This window comes from Cylas formicarius, unplaced genomic scaffold, assembly GCF_029955315.1.
Source record: "Cylas formicarius isolate icCylForm1 unplaced genomic scaffold, icCylForm1.1 PGA_scaffold_5__7_contigs__length_24384050, whole genome shotgun sequence".
NCBI lineage: Eukaryota > Metazoa > Arthropoda > Insecta > Coleoptera > Brentidae > Cylas > Cylas formicarius.
In genome coordinates, this window is record NW_026844341.1 from 18,173,390 (window position 1) to 18,201,374 (window position 27,985).

The 27,985-nt window shown below is 38.5% G+C and overlaps 1 protein-coding gene across 5 annotated transcripts; it reads right to left on the reverse strand.

Annotated features, from left to right (window-relative positions):
* LOC132702526 (protein polybromo-1) lies at positions 1-27,932 on the reverse strand. 5 transcript variants are annotated; one of them, XM_060671206.1, is made up of 23 exons: positions 27,405-27,932; positions 27,042-27,352; positions 26,729-26,978; positions 26,470-26,676; positions 25,907-26,122; positions 25,571-25,852; positions 23,207-23,305; positions 22,894-23,052; positions 22,496-22,830; positions 21,924-22,436; positions 21,640-21,873; positions 21,366-21,573; positions 20,847-21,305; positions 19,721-19,887; positions 18,193-18,365; positions 16,085-16,257; positions 15,667-15,726; positions 12,085-12,261; positions 10,067-10,611; positions 8,083-8,150; positions 5,126-5,176; positions 4,939-5,053; positions 1-441 (listed from the first exon to the last, which is right to left on the reverse strand). In XM_060671206.1, exons 1-23 carry the CDS (start codon positions 27,528-27,530, stop codon positions 219-221), a joined length of 5,151 nt encoding a protein of 1,716 aa, XP_060527189.1. In that variant the 5' UTR covers positions 27,531-27,932; the 3' UTR covers positions 1-218. The 5 variants fall into 5 exon arrangements, with proteins under 5 accessions (XP_060527189.1, XP_060527188.1, XP_060527193.1 ...); XM_060671205.1 differs by lacking the exon at positions 8,083-8,150 and adding an exon at positions 8,494-8,564; XM_060671210.1 differs by lacking the exon at positions 15,667-15,726.
* Between the last annotated feature and the right edge of the window lie 53 nt (positions 27,933-27,985).

Consider the following 27,985-nt stretch of genomic DNA (forward strand, 5'->3'; position numbering starts at 1 on the left):
AGACGAAAATCTTTTACTGCAAATTCCTCCTCGCTATAAAATTAGAAAATAATCCGTTAACGACTAAAGAAACAAAAATCATCTCTTAAACGAAACCGCCCTGTAGGGCGAGAAAAAAATAAATACTTTCTGCGGGGAAAAGCTATGGGCTACAACTGAGGGATAGACGCAAACAATATACACCAGGAACGAAACAACACGCGCGGCACGGCCGCCTCCTACAGAGTCTTATGCAAACATAGAGTGTCCTTTAGTAGTTGGTTCCTGAGCGTCCACAGGGCCGCGACTACGTTATCGTGCTGGTCCGCCCTTTTGCCCAGCCACGTGGCCACGTGCTGTAGCTTCTCCGTGTCGGGAATCTGGACGTTTTCCTGCGTCACGTGTAGCGTCCGCTCCCAATTGGTAATGTGTTTCTGGTCCGCCTGCAGGCCCTCAATGTACCTGCCAAAAATTTTACGTCTAACACACACCTCCATAGACCAGTGTAGTAGGTAACAGTAATGGCTAAATAGAGTCTTTAACCCATTGCACTCGTATGTCGCCGTATAGGAGGCACGACTTATCATTGTAGCAGGTTGGCTGGTCTGTTATCCTCTAAGCTCATTTCTAATATTTCTAAATTGCTTTCTCAAACCTTCGTTGAGGACATGTTTACATAAAAATAAAAGACAGCATGATATTTATTTTATACACGCCATAGTAAGCTGTTTAGTTTAAATATGTTGATGTATATATTTCAACCACTTCAGTTCACATGTACACCATTTTTGCATTTAGAATATAACTCAGTTTTATAACTAACATGACTGGATAAAGTTCGGTGTATATTTAGAAAAAAAAAATCAAAGGCCCAAGAAAATTTTACAAGATGAAATTGAAAATGAATTGCAAAGTAGTGACGGTGAATTTTCTCTTGACGCGCCTGAAAATGATAGATTGGATAGTGATAATATTAGTGACTCTAGTAGTGGTAGTGATATTACAGTTACTAAAAGACCATACCTTTACCATCAAGTTCAAGCAGTAGTGATGAAAACGAGAATATATCACAACCTGGTAACTTTGGTCCATGGCAAGAAGTCACGCGCCACAATCAGGTACCATACAGGATTCTATTTACTTCTGGATGAACCCAGGATGAAGAGGATATCATTTTTACACCGATAGATACTATAAGAACTCGACACTTGCAGAAGAATGGTTAAAACTAAATGTTCATTTGACAGGTACTATTCAAATCAACAGCAAATTTATACCTGATTCTATCATATCTATCATACTGTTTTCTGAGGAAGTCTTTAAAAATTGTACTGAGGTGGCTTTTACTTGATGAAAATCCATTTATCAAAATAAATAAGAACTAAAAGTTCAGATTTTCACGAAATTATATATTATGACATGACAATTGTTTCGACAACACCGTGTCTTTATCAAATGTAATATTTACAAACTACCTGATACTATATATACCGAAAAATGACCATAAAACCTTAGTTAATGTTGTTGCGAGAATTTAAATCTAATTGATCGTTAAGCAATTCATTTGAATGTCTCATTATGTTAATCTCCATGGCTTCCAATAAATTTAATTTTCTACTTTTTGTGGTTGTATGTAAAATATCAAAATTGTCGTCAAAAATGTGTTTTTCTGTGTTTAAGTGTGTAGCATAATTAGAATCTAGACTATTGTTTTTAAACGCTATTATATGTTCGTTAATGCGTTTATTGAAGGATCTACCTGTTTGTCCAATATAAATTTTAGGACAAGATCCACATTTCAACCTGTAGACACCCGATTTTTGGGATATTGGACATTTCGATTTATTGTTTTTTAAATATTTTCCTATTGTGTTGTTAGTTCTGAAAGCTATTTTTAAACCACATTTTGACAAATGTTTTGAAACTTTTTCTCTAGGTTCTCCTATGTATGTAATTGTTTTAAATTGTTCGTGTTCTGTATTTGGTTTCGGATAAATAGAGTTTACTGTTGTCTGTACTTGTTTTTTATTTATAATTTTATATATAATGGACGGATTGTAGCCGTTGTTCAGTGTAATTTGTTTAATGATATTAAGTTCTTTGTTGTAATTTTCTGTTGAGAGTGGCGTATTAAGAAGTCTGTGTATAAAAGAGTTAAATGCAGCCATTTTGTGTGTATAAGGGTGATATGAGCTGTTATGTATGACTGCGTCCGTGTGTGAAGGTTTATGATATATTGAAAAATCTAATTTGTTTTGCACTTTCGTAATAGTTACGTCTAAAAAATTAATAGAGTTATCCTATTCAATCTCGAAAGTGAATTTTATACGATTATGTATTGAGTTAATGTAATTTAAAAAAGAATCCAATTGTCTGTCCGTTCCAACAAAGCAAGCAAAGACATCGTCCACATATCTATACCACCATAAAAACCTTTTACTTAAAGGATGTTCTAGTATGATATTTTCCAAATTATCCATAAAAATCTCGGCTAACAAAGGACTAAGTAGGTTTCCAATAATCAAACCTTCTTTAGAGATATAAATCTGTCCATTAAATTCAAAATAATTTTGGTCTAAAGATACTATTAAGCAATCTAATAAATCTTGTTTCACCAATGGGTTAACCTCTTCCCGAGTTAGGGTAAAATCTACTAAATCTATATAATCTATATAAGTTTTGTACATCAAAAGACAATAGAGTTGCGTTAGAAGGGATTTTGATATCTTTAATTTTGTTGATTAATTCAAAATAATTTTTTATTGCAAATTTTGGTTTAAAATCTGTGTGGAATTTAAAAATATTTACTAATTTTGTAGAGAGTTTAACTGCTGGAGCTGTTACATAAGACACCACTGGTCTAACCTAATTGTTTATGTAATTTAACTAAAGAATATAATTTAGGCGGTTGTGGAAGTCTTTAAAATAATGGCCAAAGTTATTTTCCTGGGCACCCGAAATTTCTAGTGTCAATGCATATTTATTATATAAAATTTCACAACGGGGCCAAAACAAAAAAACAATGAAAGTTTGTTGGGAATTGGTTGGCGAGATGACAAAAAACTTTGGACGGTGAACCAAAATTTCTGGCAGACCATGATCTGTAGATACAAAAGAGCGGCTAAATGGTAAATTACATATTCTACTACAAAATGATGGAAAGACAAAAGACTGTGCGGTATGTTCTAAGCGTAAAGTACAAGGCAGCACGCGGAAACCTAGATGTATTTGTGACACTTGCACCCGTAAGCCTTGACAATACATTGTTGACTGCTTCGAACGATACCATAAACTACAAGATTATAGGATGTAATTTTTTTATATTGTGTCTGAGTTTATTTAGGTAGTGGTGATAACAATAAAATATTAAAAAAAAACATAGTTTTTATAAGGGGATTTTTTTAATTAAAAAAAATCCAATATAAAAAAATCCAAGTAGATAAATAAAAAACGTAGATAAAATAATAGTCCGAGCACAGCGAAATTGCGAATTTCGTTATAAAGCACTTGAAAAATAACAATACGCATATGTGTTCTGTAATATTTAATTATTTTATATACATATCTTAACATCTACTTAGGAACATTTTATACAAATATTTAAGAACAACATTTAATGCTTCAAATAATTTTCTTTTCAATTTTTTTAGTATGCCAATACGCATCTCGTACTTTGACTTCTTGCAACTCCTCATTTGTAAACGTAATTGTTGTTTGAAACTGCTTTGTTTTTCCTGTATCAACTCTTAACACTTTTTATTAAGCTCTGGTCCATCGGCTGTAATACAATTGTTTTGGCTGGAATAAATGCCAATTCAATATTCCGTAGATTTGGAATATGGGGATGTGCTGGGCAGTTATCTAAGAGAAGTAATGTTTTCCACCCCTTTATTTCTGCATCCCGTTTCCATATCTCCTCTTCAAAAATTTGCGATGTCATCCATGGAGACTTGTTTGCCTTGTAAATGACCGGCAAATGCTTGATGTTCTTAAAACATCGTGGGTTAGTTGATTTTCCAATCATGACTAGCTTTCTTTTTTCTCTCCCACTCATATTGGCAGCCACTAACAGTGCTATACGTTTATAAAGTTTTCCACCCACACACTTTTCGCTTCGAAATTTAAGAGTTTTATCTGGCGTCATTTTTTAAAAAATACCAGTTTCGTCAGCATTAAAAATGTCGTCAGCAGGGTACTTTTCTGTTAGTTTTGGCCACGTCTTCTCCAGCCAATCGTTTCTGTCGACATCACGGGATTCGCCACTTTTCTGTCCATAATTTATACCGTGTTTTTGTTTGAGCTTCCCCAACCATTGCTCCGAACCCTAGAATTCGATAATGCCAAGCTGTTCAGCAAACTTTTCTGCTTTTAGTTTTACGATAGGTCCAGGGAGCGGTACATTTTTAAGACGTTGCTGTTGGAACCACTGCAACATTGCCCGATCCAAATCTTCAAATTTTGGCAGTCTGAATGATTTTTCATTGCACTTCCAAATCGTCTATACAGTCGACGGTGTAAGTCCGTATCGACGTCCCACATCACTTTTCATTTCTCCCCGTTGTATCACCCGAATTAAAGCAATCATCATCATTTAGAGATAAAATTTGTCGCTTATTCGCCGTATTCACTAAGTCAAATTAGAACTGATTGAAACTATGGTGTGCTTTTATACATACATAAGGCATTAACATAATCGCTTATTACAATAAAAACACTTAGGACGACCAGGATCTCGGTAATTAGATGATTAGGGTAAGGAATTCTGAGCTAAGAGACTATTAACTACAAGTCGGCCAACATTCCTTACTTTGTTACCTGATGTGCCCTTTTTTCTTTCGGTATGGAGAGTGAGAAATTCGTTATACAGAGTGGATCAATACATAGCGTTGTATGTAGACCTAGACAACTGTATATACAAGTGCAATGGGTTAACAGGAAAAGTTAACGCGACGGACCTACCTGATATACGCCTCGGAATGTAGGACCCGTTGAGGTCTGGGTGGGACCGATATGAATATCGGCTCGGACGGTTTCTGGGGCGTGGCCGCGGTTACCGACGTGCTATTCCCCGAAGCTGTTTACGAAAAATAAAAAACAGTGTTAACGGACAGGCGACTTCCTTAGCGTCGCTCGTTTTTTACTTTACCTGATGACGTACAGAAACCTCCGGCGGCAGAACTAAACGAATTGCACGCAGCTGTCGCGAAAAAAAAAAAGAAACGTCACATTATTAAGCGCCGATTGTTTGTCTGTTTGAAGGGGGCGTGGCCGACGCCGAGAAGCGATCAACCATCTGGTACTGCGTTTTCTGCGTTCCCCGAGATTTTTACACATCAATGATCACATTATTAGTTCTTTAGATAATGGTCTTGCGACTGCACTTATATTTTTAGATTACTCTAAAGCCTTTGATCGGCTTGACCATAAACTTATGTGCACCAAATCGAGTTACTACGGCATCCATAATGTTTCGACTCGATTTTTTGAAAACTACTTAGCTAACAGAGATCAGAGAGTTACCCTTGACAATGCAAGTCCTCAATTTCTCCCTGTTTCATCAGGTGTACCGCAAGGTTCTGTCCTTGGGCCTATATTATTCTTAATTTATATTTCTGATATTTATAGCCTAATCGTCAACTTAATGCTAAAAAATGCAGCGTAATGTTCTTTTCCTCTAAACCTAACATTGAACAAATATTCCAAATGTATTTAATAATTAACGGTGAACGTTTGAAAATTGTGAATTGTAATAAAAACCTTGGTGTTATATTTGATTGTAGACTAAAATATGTATCTTTGATGGTAAAAAGTCTTATTTATACAGGCATAGAACTGTCCTTAATTTCAGTTCATGGAAACTTTTAGCTCAATCCTTTCGATTATGAACTATGGTTTGGTCCTCTATTATCCATATCTTGATAGTATAGATAAATATAGATTGGAAAAAATTCAAAACAGCTGTTGCAGATTTATTTTCAACTTGCGTAAATTTGATAGAATTTCCCACAAAATCCGGGAACTTAAATGATTAAAAATTGACAGTACTTACTTTTTGGCGTGTATGGATTTTCAAACTATTAGCATATCTAATCCATTACAGACTCTCACCGCCACGATATCGCTTATCTTTGCTGTTGCAATTTTTAATAGTATACCCGGATTCAGTAAAATCCCATTCAATTAAATTCTTTAAAAAATATTTCAGGTTGAAACTACTATCTACTCAAATAATTTGAATTTTCAATGTTGATCTTTTTATTTTTACTTTTAATAACTTTCTATTGTTCAACATTACTATTACATTTATCTATTATACTTTACCAATGTAACTTCCTACTTAGTTTTCAATTTAAACATTTAAGAGGTTTCATAGGAGCTTTTGCTAGTTTTGCTAGACTTCGCCTTTTCTCTACTGTATATTTGTAAATAACAATATATAACAATAAAGGTAATTTGTTATTATTATTATTCCCCAGTGGGAAAAGTAATTTCTTATTAATGCTGATTGATTTTGCGGTTGATTTACATGATAATGAACCTTTTTTTATTAACCAAGAAGCACCTCTCCCGTTGATGATGATAAAATGATTAACTTACCAAAAGCAGCTATTTAAACCAAAAAAGTTTGCAACCTTTTATTTTTTAGAAACAATTTTTTTTTTGTATAGGAAAATAGATGTAGATAATCGTCAATGACGTAGTATGCTTCTCAGTACTGGTCAGGTCAGGCCTCGGTCGCCCCGCCCCCTACGCCCACAACATGCTCGTGCTGGACATGCAATGGTGACAACTTTTACGGGGGAAACCCTACTGGGGGGGTGGTGTTGGATGTGGGAATCAGTCGAAGCAAATTAGTTCTGCTGCCAGATCAATCAGGTTTCAGGCGCGCTGCGCACCTCCGCTATACGTCCACAATTTTGTATTGTATTGATGTATTTGATTATTATTACTATTCATTTCATAAAAGGTAAACATTACCAAGCAGTACACTTTTGATGTCAAAATATTAGTCTGACGGCTATTTTTTGAGATTTGTCGAAGCTTGGGATCCAAACAAACCGATTGGTCGCTCAGTTTAAACGATTGTTTCAATTTTTAATTATTCAGATATTGCTTTGAAAATATTAGAATTACAAATGAAATTTTAAAATTTCAATGAAAATCTAAAATAATAAAGTATAAAATATAATTAAGAATTATACAATTAAAAAACGCACAAAAGCCGAAACAGTCACAAAAATGTATTTGACAGTTATGGTTAGACCAAAATTATAGTGCATTTATTGCTTTGACGTTATTCTATACCTTAACAGCAGACCTTCGCAGGACCGTCGTAAAACCCATCCCATCGGATGTTTATTCTGCATTAAGCAGGTCTTGCCTGATATGGACCGTAACGAAACTTGAAATTTTTATTTGGAAGGTAAATGGACCGTTTTAAATTTGATGCGTCGTATTTTCGAATAAGTACAAGCGTTTATTTTAACATCAGGTGATATGTATCGTTCTTAATAGTGTAATCTAAATTGCAATATGTTCATATATATTACGGACTGTGATCCTTCCAGTAAGTATTTATGTACCTGATTTTTGTCTTGTGTACCTGTCGATTAACAACATTCTTCTTCTTGTATTGTTGTGTCTTCTACATAGTTCTTTGATTTGTAAACAACAATCATTTTTAAGATAATAGATTATATTCGGTGTAGATAAAGGTAAGTTACAAGAATACAGATAAACATTTATTAGAATCTTACAATTAAACATTTTTTGAAGGTTCCTGTTTTTCAACACTTTAAAATGTAAAAGCACTACATTTCTGGTCGAAATATAAGGGTCTGCTCGCCATGGTGTTCTATAAGGAGCTGCGGTTTTGGAATAATAAATATTAGGCAAAGTTAAGCTCTATAATAATTTTGGTCCAGGTACCAAATAGCCTATCAACAAGTCATCACTAGTTTACATGTTTCCATCTCAATATTTTTCTTTTTACACTTTTCAAGTTTCAAATAGGACACGCGCGGAGACGGCGGCGCGCAGCACACCCGCCCACCATGGGCGACGCTAAACGGAACAAAAAATAAAATAAAAAAGTCAACTCACGGGGATTGGGGGTGGCGGATTGGGTCGGGCGGTTTACCACTGCGACCTTACTCGACGGCCTGAAGTTCCTACCACAACAAAAAGGAAATAAAAGGAGAAAACAAAAAAACAAACGCATCGCACTATTCTACGGAACGCAAGAAATACCGCAAGAACCACGAAACGAGGGTCGCAACAACGTTGCCAGCTCTTGCAAAAAATTTACCGGATGCCAAGACTTTTTTGACCCTGACCACAACAAATTTATTTATAAATATTCAAGAAACACCGTTTGTATTTTTTGCTCATCACTAGTAAAAACAACTACACTTTACGCCAAAATCCGCACGAGGATTTTGAGCCGACAACGTTGGGCAGCATGCTAATGAAAACGAAACGGTCAAAAAATATGCATTTTTTTTGTAAACCAACCGGTTGAAACTTCGGCGGCGGTCGATATGGCCGGCTGCAGCACCGGCATTGTCCGGTTGCCGATAAAGTTCCTGCGCACACGTGACAAATTTACATTAAAAAATAAAACGGCAGTTAACGCACACATTTTTGAAGCGACGGGACAGATTTCATAGATAGTAGGATAGTAGTGATTCCAGTGGAAAATGTCTCAAGAAGAACAGAAAATCAGCAACGAACCAATATGACCATATATCATACTTTTAAAATTAAGGTTATTAATAGATATAATACTCACTAGTGATTAATGAAATACATTTTTTTTTCGTTAATTAACTTCATGGAACAATGGACAATTTTCAATTCGACAGCGAGTTGCATTTTTTTTTTACTTCCCATCACTTCATTTGATCATCATTAAAACGACGGATACAGTAATTGTATTCATGCATCAGAGAATAACGTATATGAAAAAACTATAAATCCGGAAGTAAAACAATTACTTTTTGGTTAATTTTCGGTTTTACCGAGGGGCGTTTGAAAATTCTTATCAATTTTTTACATTTACAAATAAGTTTTTCTTTTATTTAATGAAATGCACACCGGGAAATTGAGAAAAAAGCCAAAGTTTTTGGTTTTTCAACCTAGTTGTTATCTGTTTCGGTTCGTTTGGTTAGTTAGTCGTTGATGTAATTTCCTGACTGTTGGATAATTTGTCGCCTGTACTAAGTAATCCAGTAAAACTAAACAAAATTCCATAGAATTAAAAATTGACAGAAACGTTAAGCACACCGTTGTACATGAAATGTCAAAAATTCCTTTCGATTCGACTTGTGCAAAAAAATTTATTCAAGGTTAAACGTACAAAATTGTGGTTTGTTACATCTTTCTCGAAAACGGTTCTATCGTGCAAATACATTCCCCACGAAAATTGTTCGGGTACATTTTTTTCTCACGACTCACCATTCGTGAGATATCGCGGCTTCCCTATTAGAAAATTTATATTTTACATAATATGCACACATTTCGGCACGAGATAATTTATTTTTCATATTTTATTTTTATATGCATTTACGACATTTTTTAAAAGAGGTAAAACAGTAGTACAGTAACACAACAGTAAACTGATTGCATAGAAAAATATAGACATTTGAAGTTTGTAAAATCTGCATGGAACAATAAAATAGTACAGTTGTCTTGTCTACCTCCAATATCTGCTTCTGCCTGTCAGCATTTGTATCGTGTGTATTATCAAGTTCAAGTGTGGTTAGGCCCGTATGCACTAACTGTCAGTACAACACAAGAAACTGTTTATGATTCTAATGAATATTATGTGAAATATAAATTTTCTAATAGTGCAAACCGCGATATTGCGCGAATGGTGAGTCTGAAGTGTCTGAACAATTTTTGTGATCTATAACTTTCGTCTGACCTATTTTCACGATAAAACTTGCCGTTTTCGAGAAATATGGAAAAAAACCTCAATTTTTTATGTCTGACATTGAATAAAAATTTTTGCACTAGTCGAATCGAAAGGGATTTCGGTTCTACGCGCATTTTGCCAGAGTTTTGTCGCGCAAAACGAAAAACTCACTTGCTCCTGTTTTCGGGCGCGACGCTCCGTCCGTTGCCCTTGTTGATGTGCATGTCGCGCACGTGCCTTATGAGACGGGCGAGGTTCGGGAACGGCTGCAGGTTCTTCTTGATGCGCGAACAGTTACGCCATTTGCAGTACATCTCCTCGCCCGGCCGCTCCTGGAAGTAGGCCTGCACGTGGCCCTGGGATTCCTTCGAGTCCTTGATCGTGTGCTCGGAGCAATCGGTCAGCTCCTCGAACTGGTAGTCGCAGTTGTCCCACAAGCACTCAAACACCTGGTCGGCGGGAGCGGCGCCGCCGGACGGCGCCGGACTAGGGCAGTTTTGCTCCTCGAGCAGGAGCTGCGCCTTTGTCTCCTCGTTGAGCCGCGACGCTCGTTCCTCCCACACCTGTTTCTCGCTCGTCGCCAGCGACTTCCACTCGCTGCCCACTATGCGGCTGATGTCGCCGAATTTCGACTCCGGATTGTTTTGCACCACTTGTTTGCGCACCTCTCGCGAGTACAATATGTACCCCGTCACCACCTTGTTCTTGTTGTTCTTCTGCGGGAAGTACAATGTCAAAAATTAGGGCCTTGGGTCTTTTTTTTTTAAGGCGATGGGACGCCTTTTAAATAGCGCCAGCGACAGAGCTCTCTTATTTTTAACAATTAACACTATTTACGGTTAACGTATCGCCGTTTATCATTATTTTGTTATGCCCGAATTTTAACCTCGGAATAAGTAAAACAATTAAAAATAAACGCCATTTGCTTTTTAATTGTTAACATTTTTAATTAAACAACTTAATAAAGCGTATAAAGAATGAAAAGAAACAGATGATTAAACAAATAGAAAGCAAAACTAATTCACACCATCCTTAATTTAATATAGCTGTTAAAAGAACTTTATTTTATGGCATAATTACGTTGATGAAATAAATTTGACAGTTTTCTATATCCTTGATGTGGTAGGGTGTAAACGATAGCTAAGAAGCCATATTGTAAAACCAGGCTTATTATAAAACGAATAGGCTTGAATGACTGTGCATTCGGTACTTTCCGCAATACAGAAGTAATATTCTCTTTAAACATCAATACAAAGATTATAAAAAGCTTTATCGAGCTACAATAAGTAGAACTAAGATCGAAGCCAATGATAGTTTGATACATTCATCAACTAACAACGCCAAATGCATGTGGGATGTTATAAATAAAAATAGAGCAATTGGTACAGGAAAGCCCTCATCAGATATCATGACCGCTCATGAATTCAATGCTTATTTTGCAAATATAGCTCAGTCTGTTGTAAATAAGGGGCCAAATTGAACTATCATCTCATTTTACTCTTGCTGAACTTATTTTTAATGCTGTTAGGGAAATAATAAATAGTCTCAAAAAAAAAAAACAGTAGAGACGTATTTGGCATAAGCACGCGGTTAATAGTGTCTGTCAAGAATGAAATATTACTGTCCCTCACGAAACTTTTCCAGCCATTTTTAAAAAAGCTCTAGTAACACCAGAATTTAAAAATGGTAACTTTGATGTTGAAAATTATCGGCCTACATCTCTACTTCCAACTGCTAAACAATTAGTTCAATATTTTGAAATTAATGGCATTTTTTTTTCGTTTTATAAGAAATAAAAACACTGTTTCAGGTATTCTCAATTTAGTTTTAGAGATTACAGTTTGTAGTCTAAGTATTGCTATTCCGTCTCTCCATCAACTATTTTTACATTTTTTCCGCATTCATTCTGTCACTCGCTATTTAAAAAAGGCGGCTCCCTAAATTTTACCCCAAAATTAGCATGCCCGAACCCTTTGTCGAGATCAAATCCCTACAGATCACGACCGGCTGCTTCAAGAGTACAAAATCAACCCCCAGCACACTCATGGAATTTTCTCAACCCTTACCACCACCACCACCACTACCACCAACCCCCCCCTTCGGAAATCCAACAAGACCTATAATTCCGCCTCTAAACAATGCCACAGGTACAGCCCCATAAGATACACCATGCTCCATTTACAAAATACCTTGCTGCTCGGCTTTTTCGTCGACGCGGGCGTTAGGGCGGCGCCCCCGTTGCTCCCCGGCATCGATACCACCGCCGGTATTTCTCCCGAACCCACCGACGGTGGTCCACCGTCCAGCGAGTCCTCCATGATTACGTCCATGTCCGTCATTTTGGTTAGGGTCACGGGCGACGACTCCTGCAAAGGTCAGTTTTAAGCGAGGGGGGCCCGATACGTGGCGTTCCCGTTTCAGAGAAAAAAAAACGGTTATCATTGCACGAAAATAAAACGATAACCTAAACAAAACGAAAATCATATAAATGATTGAAAAGTTAGTCCGTCGACCCCGTTTAGCGCGGCGCAGATTCTATTTACGCGCCGAAGTAACCCAAATACCGATGCGATAAAAATACAGCCCGCTAAACAAAAAAAAAAACTATTTTAGGCAACGCCTTATCATCGATAGGGTTTTATCTTTCGTCCGGTTCGATCGGTGGAATTAAAACAGTCCGGATCTCCGAATCGCTGTCGGCGGAATTAGAAACCAGATTTTTTTTGGTGTGCAACGCGGAACCGATACCGTTTCAAGAGGACGACCGACACCTATAAAGTCACCAAAAAATGTTGACGCTTACGTTGCCGCTGAACGAGGCCGTTTCCATCGAGGTATCCATGATAATTCTAGTGTTGGCGCGCGCGTCGCGAGAGGCTTACATTTTCCGCGGAAAAAAGAAAACTACCGCGGTTTCGGGCACCCGCAAAAACACTTTTAAAACGATGAAAAACTCGGACAGCAACAAAACGCCACTGCACTTTGCTCGCTTTCGCCAGGACCGGAACTGATTTTTGACAGTTAACGTGTCGTTCGGGTCCGGCCGTGGAACGTCGCGCTCGGCGCCAAATTTGAATCGCGGGACGTAAGCATCGAAACGGGGGATGTTTCGAAAGTGCGTACGGGGGTCGACCGGAAAGTTGTGATGAAGCGACGGTTAAATTCCAACCTAACCCGGCGTTTTTAAGTATTTTCATTGTCGAAGATGGGTCGAGAAACAATATAAACTTAAGCAATATAAAATACTTCTTGCTGAACCACATAAAAAATATTTGCAAAATATAATGAGAATAGCGGTGCCATATCTATTTTTTACAAAAGCGATTTAGTAAAAAAAGTGATTAGATTAAAATTCTGTAAATAAAGTTTACTCACAAACATTTGTGGTGGACAAACGACAAGAAACCAATGATAATGATTACTTGAACTGAGGTGGCTTTTACTTGATGAAAATTCATTTAACACAATAAATTAGAACAAAAATTTTTCCTATTTTCACAGTTTTTTATGATTTATGAGAGCTGCTTCGGCAACGTTGCGCCTTTATCATTGATTACCGGTATAGGATTATAAATTTAAATTTAACAAGGGAGACGCATTTGAATCCAATTGGTCATTAAGTAATCGATTCGAATATCTCATTTTATTAATATCCATAGCTTCCAACAAATTTAATTTTTTACTTTATTTTACATTATGTAAAATATTAAAATTCTCGTCAGATGTGGAATTTCTGAATATAAATGAATGGCACAGATAGAATCCCAACCGTTATTTTTATACGCTCTTTTATGTTTCTTTAATGCGTTTCTTACCTGTTTCTACCTGTAGGTCCGATATAAATTTTGGAACATGATCCGGATTTTTGAGTTTTTTCGTAATTTAGATTAATTGTTTTTGTTAAAAATGCTCTATGATGTTTAGATGGATAAATTTTCTTGCTAGGTTTTGGGTTAGATATAGTTCAGAGTTATTTGAAACTGCTTTTTGCTTATAATCTAACCATTGCTAAAAGCTATTTGTTTTATAATATTTAATTCTTCTTTAAAAATTTATGTGGAAAGTGGTGGTAACATGTGGATAAAAGCATAAAGGTAGCGATTTTGGGTGTAAGGGTGATTTGAGTTATTATGTATTATTGTGTTCATGTGTGAGGGTTTATGGTAAATGGAAAAATCTAATTTCTTCTGTAGTTTAGTTATAGTTATATTTAAAGAGTTATCTAGTTCCGTCTCTATGGTAAATTTTACTGCAGTTGTCTTTCCGTTCTAGCGAAACAAGAAATGTACGTCTAAACCATCAGAGGATGTTTATGTATGATATTTTCTAAATTGTCCTGCAAGTAGTGGACTAAGTATCCCAAAATTGACCATTAAATTGAAAAAAAACTTGGTCTAAACAAATTATTAAACTATCTGGCAAGCCTTCCTGTCTCTCAGTGAGAATATTGAATGAATGAATTTCTGATAACATATCTAGGTTTAAAGGCAGTATGATATTCTAAATTTTTTTGCTAATCTTGTTGAGAATTTAACTGATGGTGCTGTTACAAAAGAAACTACAGGCCTTATTGGCATATCCTCTTTGTGTAATTTAATTAAAGAATATAATTGTGGAGGTTGAGGATTCATGTAATTGATAAAGGCACTGAGTTGCCGAAACAGCTGAGAAATTATTAAAAAATTGTGAAATTCTGAACATTTTTTATTCTAATTTAATCGAGATACTGATTACCTTTCTTCTTTTGTTAAAAAAAAAAATGAAAATTTTATACATATAATTTTAGGATGGAATATGTGATGCATACACATATGTTACAAAATACTAATTTTCGAGCAACGTTAGGGCACAATATATGAAGTTTTGGTCGCATTTCCCTTTATGATAATAATTAAGGAGATATATAATTAAGTAGTAAAAATATAATTAAGATCGAAACAACAAAAAAACCTTTTTCATACCTACCAAATGTTCTTTTGATTGAAAAAATTAATAAAATCTAAATTCCCTTCTACATTCTATAAAACTGAATAGAATATATTTCTAGGGATTTTCCTGTTTCTTTTTGAATAGTAATTGAAAAACAAAAGAGATGAAAGTTTGACACCTTGCATCCCGAAAACTGGGCATTCTGGGACGTAAATATATCTGAATTTTTCGCGTTAAGTTGCTCAGAGTTTAAAATATCCCATCGTAGCGCTCCCAAAAACCTTAACGAAGCTTAAAGAACAGATAAATTTTAGTAAAAAACATTCAGGCCGATCAAATTTTTGTTCCTAAATCAAGACGCTTAACAGTAAAAAAAGGAATTTTAGAACAAACAACTCCATTATCCGAACAATATCAGGAATACCTCAATTTCGCAGTCATCTCTTAAAAAATTGCAAGATGCTGTGTGCAATTTTAACCATAATAAATTAATGTATTAATGGACTCTAATAAATTATATATATATATATATATATATATATATATATATATATATATATATATATATATATATATATATATATATATATATATATATATATATATATATATATATATATATATATATATATATATATATATATATATATATATAAAGTTGGGGAAATTAATGTCACCATTTCACGGCCCGGATTTTTTTTCCAAAATCTATATAAACCCTTTTGACGCCCCCCATGCACTTTTCAACCAATGTATGAATATTTTTAATGGTCTTTAAGAGCCCAAACACCGTTTCGATAAAATCTTACGTGGTTACGGCCAACCAAAGGGAGTGTACTCACCCGATCGTCGGCCATCAGTTTGCGCCTCAGCTTGGCGTTCAGCGCGCGCCTAGCGTCCACCTGGAACACAGCACAGACACGCATGCGCGCACGCGGAAGAAAAAAAATTAAAAACAAAAAAAACAAGCCAGGACGAGAGAGAGAAAAAGCACACAAAGCGGGACACGCAACCTCAGGCAAGGCGGAGAATGTCGCGTGCCGGTGGTCGATTCGAACTACTCGGCCGCCCCGCCCCGCCTCCCGGGAACGCAAGATGCGGGACAGTGGTCGACAAAAACCGGCGCAGATACACGTGAAAAACAGAAAAAAATGGCAACGTTCGGTCAAATATTCCATGAATGTACGCCACGTTTTATCCGCGTATGAAGGTTCGCGCGACTATCGGCGGTGGGCGGGGCGCGAGGGCCTACGCTCTCACCTTTTGCGGGTTCAGCAGCCTCGGGAAGTAATAGATCTCGTCCTCGAGCACGTCCGGCTTGTGGTTGTACTTCTTCAAGCCGTCGGGCGGGAGTTTCTTCATCTGCCTGTTGATCTCGTCGTACAGCGAGGTGCAGATGAAGATATCCTGCTCGGGCACCTCCGTCGGGCGGACTAAAAAATACGTCGTTACGATTCGAGACGAGATGGTAGCAAATAATCGAATGTTCAAATGTTCACGTTTTATTACTTATTTTAAACAGGAATTTAGTTAATTGTGGGTAGTAAATTCATAGGGTAATGCAGAACAGGAACAGAACCTCTTAACAAATAGTTTTTCATGACGACTTTATGTATTATTCACGCAGAAGGTGTAACGGAACGAGATAAAAAAAAGGCATTTTGCATGTTTAGTGCAAAAACGTCGTATCTTATAACATTATTCAACGCTGTATAGGTTTAAAGGTTAATAAATATTGATATCGATATATTCGAGTTATTGCAAAAAGATATCTCAGAAGCACAGAAACAAAATATCAAGCATCAGGAAAAGTGAATGGTGTAGTCATCTTAAGGAAGGGGCAACATAATCATGAACACTTGAAGGACCAAATACAAGACAGGAGTTGCAACCGTGTGTAAGAGACAAAGGAGACCGAAAGAATATATCTAGTAGACTTGTGACAAGGTAAAAAAAGTTATTAGTATTAAAAATATTTGTAGAAGTGTGTACAACTGAAACTATATAAGTATTAATAATTTGCAATTATGTTAACATAGTTTTAGAAATGCCTAAGGTGTCATACTTCCTTCAACTCAATATGTACCTCTATGCAAAGGTGGAGGCAATCGAATGTACCTGTAGAACTGAAAGACTGGACTATAGTTCTGGCAGCAAGCGAGTTGTTGGACCTACCCTTCATCAAATATGGGCATAAATTTTGATTTTTTTCTCGGATTAGCAAGTATTTTATATTTTTTAGGTAGGTAACCTCTACCTTTGTATAAGTTAATAGGAACCAAAAATAAATATTAAATAACTATAAATAAATAAATAAATAATAATAAATATTAAAGTCTTAAATTATTTTAAAGTGATTTAATTAATAAATAAATATATTTGACGTTTATTAAAAAAATACCTTTCTCATAAAAATGAAAAATGGTATTATGATAGGCTTTTACTTGGACAAGGCACTGTGGATTGTACTTCAAATACAAGGCGAAATGTGGATGGGAAAAAATTATGGCAGAAATAGTAGGTTTTGGGAATAATTATTCAAATGTTTGTGCTTAAAATTTTTGTTTCATTTCAACCATTTGAACAGTTTTACATCATAAAAGAGAACAATCTGTACAAATATTTTCTGCCACACCAATGGAACAACAAAAAATTTGGTGGGGCCATTAGGGACATTTCTGGTCCTCGCAGGGGCCAAAAGTCAAGTCCGCGATGCTGTAGATTTAAAGTGTTTTTGTATTGCCATAAGCACATTTTTATGTGATTCATGTTGCTATGGGAAATACCCCATTTTATTTGTAAAGTAGGCTAGAGGTAGGGGCCCATAAATCTGTGTTATCCCAAGGCTCACTCGCAACTGGCTAGGACAAATGGCACAGTGAATTCAGTCAGCTTATAATCAGTTTTATTCCCATCATCATGTGTAAACCCTACCTATGTTGCTAAAAAATAAAGTTTGTTATGAAAGTTGTTAGTCATAAAATTCCGATAAATTTGATTTGATAGACGTCAACCTTACCTTAGCCGGTGACAAAATATTCAAAAGATACTCACGGGTTAATAAAAAATATTCTTTTGAATGCGGGTTGCAGCACCCTTCGTCCTGTGCGGATTTAGCAAACCGATGTATGTCCGGTGATCTTTAAAACAAGCACCGTTTTCCTAATTCATATTCGGATTACACTTATCTAGTATCGACTGTCAAATTGCAAAGTATGCCATTTGAACGGCTGTTACATCGAGATCCCTCGCGAGACGAGACTTTCCGAAACGGGACCGAACGCCGTTCGGGATTTTCGACCATTTGAACATTCGACCATTTGTCGTGTTCCCTTCGAGATAAAACCACGTCGCCCCATATTACTTACAAGAGATATAATCGTTATAGTCGAGGACCGCGCACTTGCCGACGATGCTGACGAGCGGGTTGACGTCATCGAGCGTCGACAGCAGCAGTTCGTTCTTATAGTACAGCTTGTTGAACGGATTGGGGACCTCGGCGGGCGACACGAACCACGGCCCGCGAAAGTAACACTTACCGCTGTGTAACGGGAGTCAAAATTACTATCGCAGATTTAACACGGTCATACAGTCGCCAAAAAACTTACATCATTGCAAGCGCACAAAAATTAAAAATTCTTTACTAAGTTTTATATCGGTCAGCAAAACTAGTTTTTTTTAGAATTTACTTTACTTTATGTCATCAAATGAAAAATAAACAAAACGAATTTAAATAAATCTACAACGGTAAAACATTAAACCTTATTTATAATTTTATGTGGTATTATCCACCTTTTCTAGAGTTTTATTGCTAACCATTTTTACATTCTCGACACAGCTGGGTTGTGTGCTCTCGGCATATGTACTTTTTAGCCCAAAGCATACCATATAACTGCAACTCTTTGCTTGTTCTTTCTATCTTTAACCACTGTGTAAAAATGCTGCGTGAGTTTTATGCGTGTCTTTCAGGATCATTAAAACGAGATACCCCGAATACCTCTAAAAAAATCATTTTTACAAGAGACGTGAATAAGTTAACTCTAAGATTTAATGGTCTCATTATTTATTATTATAATAGCCTACCCCATTCCCTTCTAAACGCGACAATAAATTATCTTCCAAACAAACTAAAAACCTGGTTTATTTCAGTGATATAAAAGAAAAAAATAGAAAATTAAACAGAGGCAGACATAGGTTTAGTTTTTTTTCCCTTTTAATATATAAATATGTACTTAACGAAAATGTGTAAACTTAATTTAAACAACCATGGTGTGATGTGTCTTTTGTTATTTTTAAGGTAAGCAAATAGTTTATGCCAAATTAACTAAATAAAGTCTATTATTATTCTTATTATTATCATTTTAAATTTATTTCAATAAATTTTAAAATAATGAAAACTGTCAATGTCAACTGTCATGTGTATTGTAATATTTATTTGTTGATACACAAACAATGTCGAAACTTCCAATTACAAAAAATCAAAATTTTTTCTAGTATGACTGTGTATATTTTCATATAGTCTATATTTGAAATACGCTCCAATTAAAACCAAACACGAATGTACATTAAAGTCATCTGTAATGTTCAAATTATTATAGCATAATATTGTCATATAAAAGTTTTCATGTTAAGCTATAAATAAATAACAATTTGGACAACTAAATTTTAACAAAATGTATGCTTATGAAATGGATGCTACGCATTAAAACAATGCATATCAAAATTATAGCCCCACAAAGTAGAAAAAAAAATCATATGCAATCAATAGGGAAGTCTTGGCAGCTACATTTCATAGTTTTAAATCTTGCTATATTCGTTATTCAACATAAAAATTTAAGACCACATCCACGCATCCACAAAATAGTAATGCATATGGTAGGGAAATATTGCACTCACTCTTTCGTATCCCACACGCTGTCGATCTGAGCGACGACCTGCCGCCCTCCGTCCGCCACCACGTAGACGAAGTCACCCGTTTTTACCACCCCTGAGCATATCGTGTTGTACTGTTCGTAGTATGTGTTACCATCGTCGATTTCCATCGATATGTCCGCCACAACATTCTGGAAAAACAAATTTTCAATTTACTCTCCTTATCATACTGCGTACTTCAATTGCTACGCCTAAATAGAAACCGACACCGGGCCATAGAAAAGCTTATCAAAACCAATCAAAATAACGAACAGAATTCTTTTGTTGTTCTAAAGCAGAAAACATCACGGACGTCAGAGTACTAAATGTAATTGAAAGTTACTGTCTCTTCGAAAAACAACAGTGGAATTACTAGAAAAAACTCGAGTGTCAATTATTCTTTGCAATACAAGAAGAAATAGCATCTTGTTCATCATACCCCTAAATGAACGATAACCAAAAATAAAATTGCATCTAATGAGGGACAATAGGGAACTTAAACTTTTTTTAAATTTATTTAATGCATTTGTTGTATGTATAGAAATTCCGCATACCAAATATCAGGTATTCAGGTTATAGGCCGAGAATTATATTATTTACGTTTATTTTTGGCTCGTGTAAAAAACTTTCTTTTTATACTAATCACAAGATAACAAAAGCAAGCGACAGGATCGTGACTAAAGTTAAAATTAAAATCATCGACATGAACGCGTTGTCGTTCTCTAATAGCTTCTCATTGCTATCGTCCGGCTGGCGGGTGGTCTCACCAGCGAATTGACGTCACAATTGGTCAGATAGAACTACGAAATTATTTTTTTTTTCTGAACTGTGGTTGATTTAAGAGTATAAACTTACTTTTATAAACAATATTTTTCAAATTAATATTTTGTTCCAAGTTCCCTATTCATCTATACCACGTCTGTATGCAGCTATTGTACCAAGCACCAGCTGATTACAGGGCCTGGATCTATTATTACAATTTTTATAATTCCACAATTTGGCCAAAACTTAATACGAACGGCGAACATTTTTGTCGAAGAAAATAACAAATGTAGACAGTGCGACCTGCAGACTTGTTTTATTAATTTAACTGAAGGAGAAGGAAACGCACCTGCAAGTCTTGCTCGATCAGTCGCTCTTGCTCCTGCAACTCGGCCAGTTCGTCCTTGTGTTTCTCGAGCCTTTCCCTGAAGACGGACATCACCCTTTTCGGCGCGAGCGGCTCGTCGCGCGCCACCAACTTCACCGACGATTCCGGGAAGATTTTGATTTTCTTGAAGCAACGGCCGCGACAGTTGTAACGCGACTCGCTCACGTAGACGTCCTTCTCGTCGTAGCCCTCCGGCCGCATCGTAAAGTACTGCTTGATGCCGACGACGCAGCACCGTCCGGTCACGTCCTCCAACGGTACCGCCGAGTGCCGTTCCGACTTGAACACCTCCTTCTCGAGAAATTTCCTAGTGGTCACGTGGTACGTCTCGTCCGGACGCAGATACACGTTGCCGTAGAGCATCTGCTTGCCGTCCTTCTCCCACAGCCGCTCGATTTGGAGGATGTGCGGCTCGCAGTTCTGCGCAGAAATCGGCCGTATCGGCGACGCGACGCTCATTTTTCGAAGCCACGCGCTTACCGGTTCCTTCGCCTCGACGTAGACGTAGTCGCCGACCTGATACGTCTTCTGGTTGCACGTCATCGTCTCCTCGAGGTTGCCGTTTGTGCCGGCGGAGCCTTTGAGCAGCGAGTCCTCGGAACTGCGCGTCTCCGTCTCCTCCTCGAGCGATTCCTGCAGGGTTTTACCGTGGCGCACGTGCTCGACGTCGGCGCGCGCGTCGTCCGCGCTGAAAACAAAGAGTTACCGGGTGTCTGGAAGGGGACGGAGCGCACGGCCGGGGACGTCGACGCACCTGTAGTTGAGGGCGGGCGAGTGCAGCAGCTCGCCGCTCTTGCACAGTTCGTCGCGCTGCGCGATGAAAAACATCTGCAGCTCGACGGAGTCCTCGAACACCTGCGAGTCGGTGCGCGAGAGGCGCCTGGCGCGCTCCAGGCACGCGAAGAAGTCGTTTTGGAAGGTGTCGAGGCGCTTGTAGAGGCTCTTGTCGAGACGTCGCTTGATCAGGTCCAGGGATAGCGCGCGCACCCTATAAAACCACCGGTGAATGAAGGCCCCGCGGCCTATCGTGTGACTCACTTTTTGCCGTCGATCTCGTCGTGCTCGGGCAGCTCGGCCATCGAGTCGCTGTAGCAGCGACCCTCCTCGTCCTGGTGATTGTAGACGGTGGTGAAGAGGGTGAGCAGAATATCTTGCACGGCGGCCGCGACGTCCGGCGCCGAGTCCCCTTCCGCCTCCTCCTTGAGCTGCAAACGGGTCCGGGACACGAGCCGTTGAAGCACGAGCGCGTCCTTGTAGATCTGCGAGTCGGGCTCGTTGAATTTGCACGCGTTCTCGAGCATCAGCACGAAGTCGGCGGCCAGTTCGTCCACGCTTTCGTAGATGTTGTTCTTCACCTTGTGCGCGATCTTCTCCATGTCGATCGGGTGCTTGATCACCTCGTAGTAGTCCTGATACTCCATCCGCGACGGCAGTTTCATGAATATCTGCGACAGTTGACGGTCTCCTTTCGGATCCTTGTAGTCGCGGATCGTCTCGAACAGCGTCTTCAGCGACCTCTCCAGCGGAGTCAGCTGCTTACGTGGCCGGTAACTGCAAGACGGGAGGCGTTTCAAGATTTACCGCGGAAAATACTCACACGCGTCACTCACACTTTGACCTGGTGATCTTTGTCGCGGCGCTCTTTCTTGACCACTTCTTTCTCGGGCGCGTTGAGTAGCGGCCCCATCTTGTCCATCAGGTGTTTTTCGAGAAGGTTGGCGTCGTCGTAAATCGGCGAGTTTTCCTCGTTGAACTCGCGGCAATTCGCGAACATCAGCTTGAAGTCTTTGACGAGATCCTTTTCGCAACTGTACTGGTCCGCTTTGATCTTCGCTTCGATCTCGAGGAAATCGATCGGCTCGGCGATCACCTCGTAGTACTCCGAGTAGAGCTTCTTCGACGGCTTCTCCATGAACGCGAGTATAGGCTTGCGACCGTCCTCGCACTGCAACATAGGAGGGGGCGTGGTTAAGCCGTGGTGGAATTGCGGAAGCGCACATGACGTTACCGTATAGTCGAGCATATACTTGCAGAGGGCAAAGAGGCGTTTTTTCAGCGGCACGAAGTCCTTGGGCGGCCTGCCGCGCAGGGGCGTGCCCATGGGGCTGACGTTCTTCAGCTTGCAGGGTTTGCGCTTGAGCGGCGAGTCTGAATCGGCGTCGCTCGACTTAAATTAACAATTCGGGGTGCGCGTTACGGCGGTCAATATACGAAAAAATTTGACGATAAAATGAGAAAACAAAAAAAGCGACAAAGTGAAACGAAAAAAAAAAAAAACGTAGTTAGAAATGAAATATAAATAAGCGAATGGACGGGCATACCTTTCGTGTTGTTTTGTTAGTGACTCTTTGTGTTACCTGATCAATGTCAAGTAGTTCTTGCACCTTCGCCTGCATCGCCTTTTGCAGTTTGACCGCGTCCTGCGACAAAGATACAATGGAGGACATCAACACTTCATTATGTCATACGAAAAAGTTTGCTTCCCTAACAACAAGCTTCTTGCTTTTTAACAGCATCTAAACCAATACCAAAGTTTACTGGACATATAAGTTGCCTCACTCTAGGCAGAGTCCCCGACTACCTGTCCCCACCCTCGCGTCCCAGTTGCTACTGTTGGGATGCCGAATCCCCGTACACTGTCCTTTATGTTTCATTGTTTGTGCAATTATACATTGGGGCGTGCGAAAAAAAAAAACTAATTAAATTTACTGTTACATGGATCGGTTTGATCAACTTTTTATGCACTGGCTTTTTACTGGGGTGTTACCATTTAGGTACCACAGAAACAAAATTCTGTTATCGCTGTTTTCTGTTACTATCTTTATTCCTCTTTTCTTATGTAAACTGTATAACCGACCTTTACCTTATATATCGGACTATTATATATCTAATTATACCCAACCTATATAAGGTGGGTGAGTAGCGCAATTAATAACAATAAGTTTTATTAATCCATATGAATGAGAGCTGTGTTGAACATAAATATATAAATAGTGTCTAAAATACAGCCCAAGTATGCAATATTTTAACATACATAAAATAAAATACAGATACATAATTTAAAATGTACATTGATTGTATGTCTATGTCTCAAAGAAGTACTTTAGCCATAAGACGGCTTTCTTATCAGAATTATTTTCTAACAACACCAAATGCACGTGGGATGTTATAAACAAAAATAGCAATCTGTACAGGAAAGCCCTCATCAGATATCATAACCGCTGATGAATTCAACACTTATTTTGCAAATATAGCTCAGTCTCTTGTAAGTCAGGGGCCAAATTGAACTATCATCTCATTTTATGCATTCTGAACTTAGTTTTAATGAAGTTAGGGAAATCATAAATAGTCTCAAAAATAAAAATAGTCGAAACGTATTTGACATAAGCACGAGGTTAATGAAGCCTGTCAAGAATGAAATATTACTGCCTCAACACAAAACTTATAAATTTACGTATTCAAGGCGACACTTTTCCAGACATTACAGATGTATTCTAGAATTGGCAATATAACACTGTATTATTTTGTGATCTCACCAAATCCTTCGACTGTGTCGATCATCGAATTATTCTGCGCAAGTTACAGGCTTATAATTTTTCAAATTGCATTATTAGTTTGATGCAATCTGACCTTGGCAATAGATGCGAGGTGATTAAGTACTCTGGAGTGACATCAGCACAGAGTGAGGTCAACATTGGAGTGCCCCCACGGCTCAATTTTGGGCCCCATATTATTTTTAATATAGATAAATGACCTTCCCCTTGTGGATCTTACATCTGTTTCCACATTTTTTGCTGATGATGATGATTAGAGAGTTCTAGGATCGCACAGCAAAAGGCTGAACACTGGTTTAGTGCAAATAAATTAGTTTTAAATAATGATAAAACAAAGACAGTGACTTTTTCCATGCGAAATTTAGGTACAGTTAATTTTAATAAAATAAATACCAGATTTCTCGGCATCTATATTGACCCAAAACTTCAGTGGGACTTCCATATAGACTTTGTTGCTCAGAAACTGACCAAAAATTTGTATTTGCTTTGACTCTTAACCAAAAATGTCTCTCCTGGTGTTCATATTTTGCACTTTTTTATTCACATCTCCTATATGCGATCTTAATATGGGGCCATTCTGCTGACAGGTTCAGATTACAACGAGAAGCAATTAGTGGATTTGGTTATCGAGAGGACTGTAAAAATGCCTTTCGAGGCTTGGAAATTCTTACATTGCCCTTGTTGTGCATCTTAGAAAATCTATTATTTATAAGGAAAAATACGCATCTATTTACCACTTACGAGGAATTGCATGACCATCAAACCAGACTGCCGCTTGGAGAGGTGTCAAACTGGTCCAAATTATTGGTCCGTTAAGTTTTTTTAATGCGCTTTTCAGCATTTTTATTCTTCTGATGAATATTTGTATTTCAATTACAATGTACCAGGTGCTATTTAAGTATACGTTATTTTATTCCTTTTTGTTTGTATTCTTATTGGTAATCTGCGACTATAAAAACAGGTGACAATAGATTTAGGGAGAGCCGGACAACTTATATATTCTGTAAATTTTGGCAACATATTTTTCACTGCGCTCACTGATCTTCATGGTATATTTGCGGCCCAAGAACAGCCCTTTGGGGCACCCCACCATCACTTTCTTTTTTTAAAAAACCCACACCGACTACCCACCTTGTACAATTTGGACGAGGGGATGTTGTATTTTTTCGCGTTCTCGAACATCACTGTCAAATCGCCGGCCACCTCGCTTAGGGTGCCGTAAGATTTGCTGGTCAGCTTTCGTCGGATCTGGGCGAGAGACAGCGGATTCTTGATCTCCTTGTAATAGTCCGGATAAATGCGGCGCGACGGCAGCTTCCAAAACGGCTCGCTGAGCAAAGTCCCGTTCGAGCCCTCCATCTTGCACACCATCTCGAACAGTTTCCACTGAGGGTTGTCAGGCTCGGGACATACCTGAAACGTGGCCAATTAAGGGGCGCGGTTACGTCAAGGGGCGGATTGACTAACAAAATCGCTCGTTTTATCGTCCTCGATGACCTCGGCCGCCTCCGGCTCGGACTCTTCCTCGTCCTCGTCCTCATCTTTTACCGCTGCTATGGTCGCGATATAGCTTCGAGGTCTGCGCCCCTTGTTCCGGTCGTTCGGTTTGGAGGCCGGGGGCGGCGTCGCGGGCGGCGGTTTACTCGCTCGCTCTATTATTTCGACGCGCTTCTCCTGAATGATCTGCGAACACAATTTTACCCATGCTAGACATTGCTCTGAAACTTAGTAGATATTATTGCCACTTAAAAGCAAATTTACAGCATTTGTTTTTGTTTTAGATAATAAAAAAAGTGATACCCTAATAGTTTATCGCAAAAAAGAGATTTTTTTCACAACATTTCGACCCTCTCCAAAATTAAGCATTTTAGGAGATAAGTTTATATGAACTTTTTAACTTATTTTTATCTGCTGATTATGCCTTAAAGTTTCTCCATTATAATCGGGACCATCTGTATAAATAATTTGGGATGTTCTTTAGCACATATGCAACGGACTCGAGATTATTTATTTTTATAGGTTATGTTGACCTGTTTCAATTTCTTTGCGCTCTTGTATATCTGGGAGGCGGGCTCGTTGAACAGGCACGCATTTTTGCACATCAGCATGAGGTCGCGCTCCAAACCTAGAATGCTGATGTACTCGTTCTTCTGTATCTTGATGGCGATGCGTTTCAAATCGATGGGCTGCTCGACCACCTCGTAATATTCCGGGTATTTCGTTTTTGAGGGCAACACCTTCAAACACCAACTTTAAAACAAATACGCCTGTCACAAACCACACACCTACCTGAAAGTAAGTATTAAGCAGTTTTTTGTGCTCATCCTTGGCAGTCATGACCGTATTGAATAATTCTTCGTATTGGCCCTCCTCATCGCCACCGATGTTATTCGAAACACCTGAGTCGTTTAATGAAGAATTATTGTGGTTTACACTGTTCCGGCTCACATTGTTTGGGGTTTTGGGAGTGGAGCGTTGAGACCGTGGTACGCTGAACCTTTTCGGTTCTGATTTCGACTCCTCCTCAATGTTTAATATCCTGTTCCCCACACAAGCCCAAATAAACTCACGGATCGCCACCACACACCACACCAATACTTACTTATTTTTATTGGACAGAAACAGCTCCCACAGCTCGGTGGCGTCTTTGTACTCGTGCGAGTTCTTCTTATAAAATGCTTTGGTATTATTTACAATGAGTTCTATGTCGTTTTGCAAATCGTCGACGTCCTCGTACTCGTCCGTCTTCAGTTTCTGCTGCACCTTAAGCAAATCGATGGGATTGTTGACTACATCATAATAACTGGGTTCCTGTCTCCGTTTCGGCACCCGAATGAAAGAGTCGCACAACAGGCTGCCGTCGCTTTTTTTGTGGTTGCGAATAGTGTCGTACAATTGATGACACACTTCCACCTAGCGCAATAACCATGAAAAAAGACCGCGTATTTTGATAGTCTTAACTTACAGGATCGAAATGTTTTTTTCTCTTCCTCATAGTTGGTCCGCTACTCGTTGACGCCTCGATACGGTCTAGAGATTCGTCCCGGGACCCCCGGCTGGCTAAAGAGCTAGTCCTTTTTCGTTTGCTCATGTTTTCACTTAAAAACCACACATATCACACACCAACACGCAACTAGTTTGGCTCGGATCACGCGGGCGTCGGCAAAACGCGCGCGGGTAAACGAGACACCTGAGCGTGTCCTTCCAAATGCGACAAACGCGAACCGCGTAAAGATTTGTCCGAGAATCGCCAATCGCCAAACCAAACAGCTTTAGAGGTTAGCTTTGGTGACATCGATGCGGCTTGCGTCGCCCGATTTCTTTCATTCTGCCGTTCGAAACGCTACGGGGCTTGGCGGGGACGCGCGCTACATCTTTCTAGCCGTTGTCGTTGGAAATTCTACTAGGTTGCAAAAATAGGCGCGACGTTTGCCTTCGTCCACTCAATATTTCTGTCTACTCGCAATGGCGGCTAATGATGTTTAGAGGGAGACAGATAGACGCTCGGTAGACAGGAGAGAACAAATTGAAAAACAGCACAGAACA

What these genes read in the sequence shown, in the direction of transcription:
- LOC132702526 (XM_060671205.1), bottom strand. Translation starts at nt 27,530, where the DNA reads ATGAGCAAACGAAAAAGGACTAGCTCTTTAGCCAGCCGGGGGTCCCGG. An exon ending in GCGCAAAGAAATTGAAACAG is followed by an intron (nt 26,123 to 26,469) that starts GTCAACATAACC and finishes TTGTGTTCGCAG; the next exon opens with ATCATTCAGGAGAAGCGCGT. An exon ending in ACGTCGAGGCGAAGGAACCG is followed by an intron (nt 21,306 to 21,365) that starts GTAAGCGCGTGG and finishes ATTTCTGCGCAG; the next exon opens with AACTGCGAGCCGCACATCCT.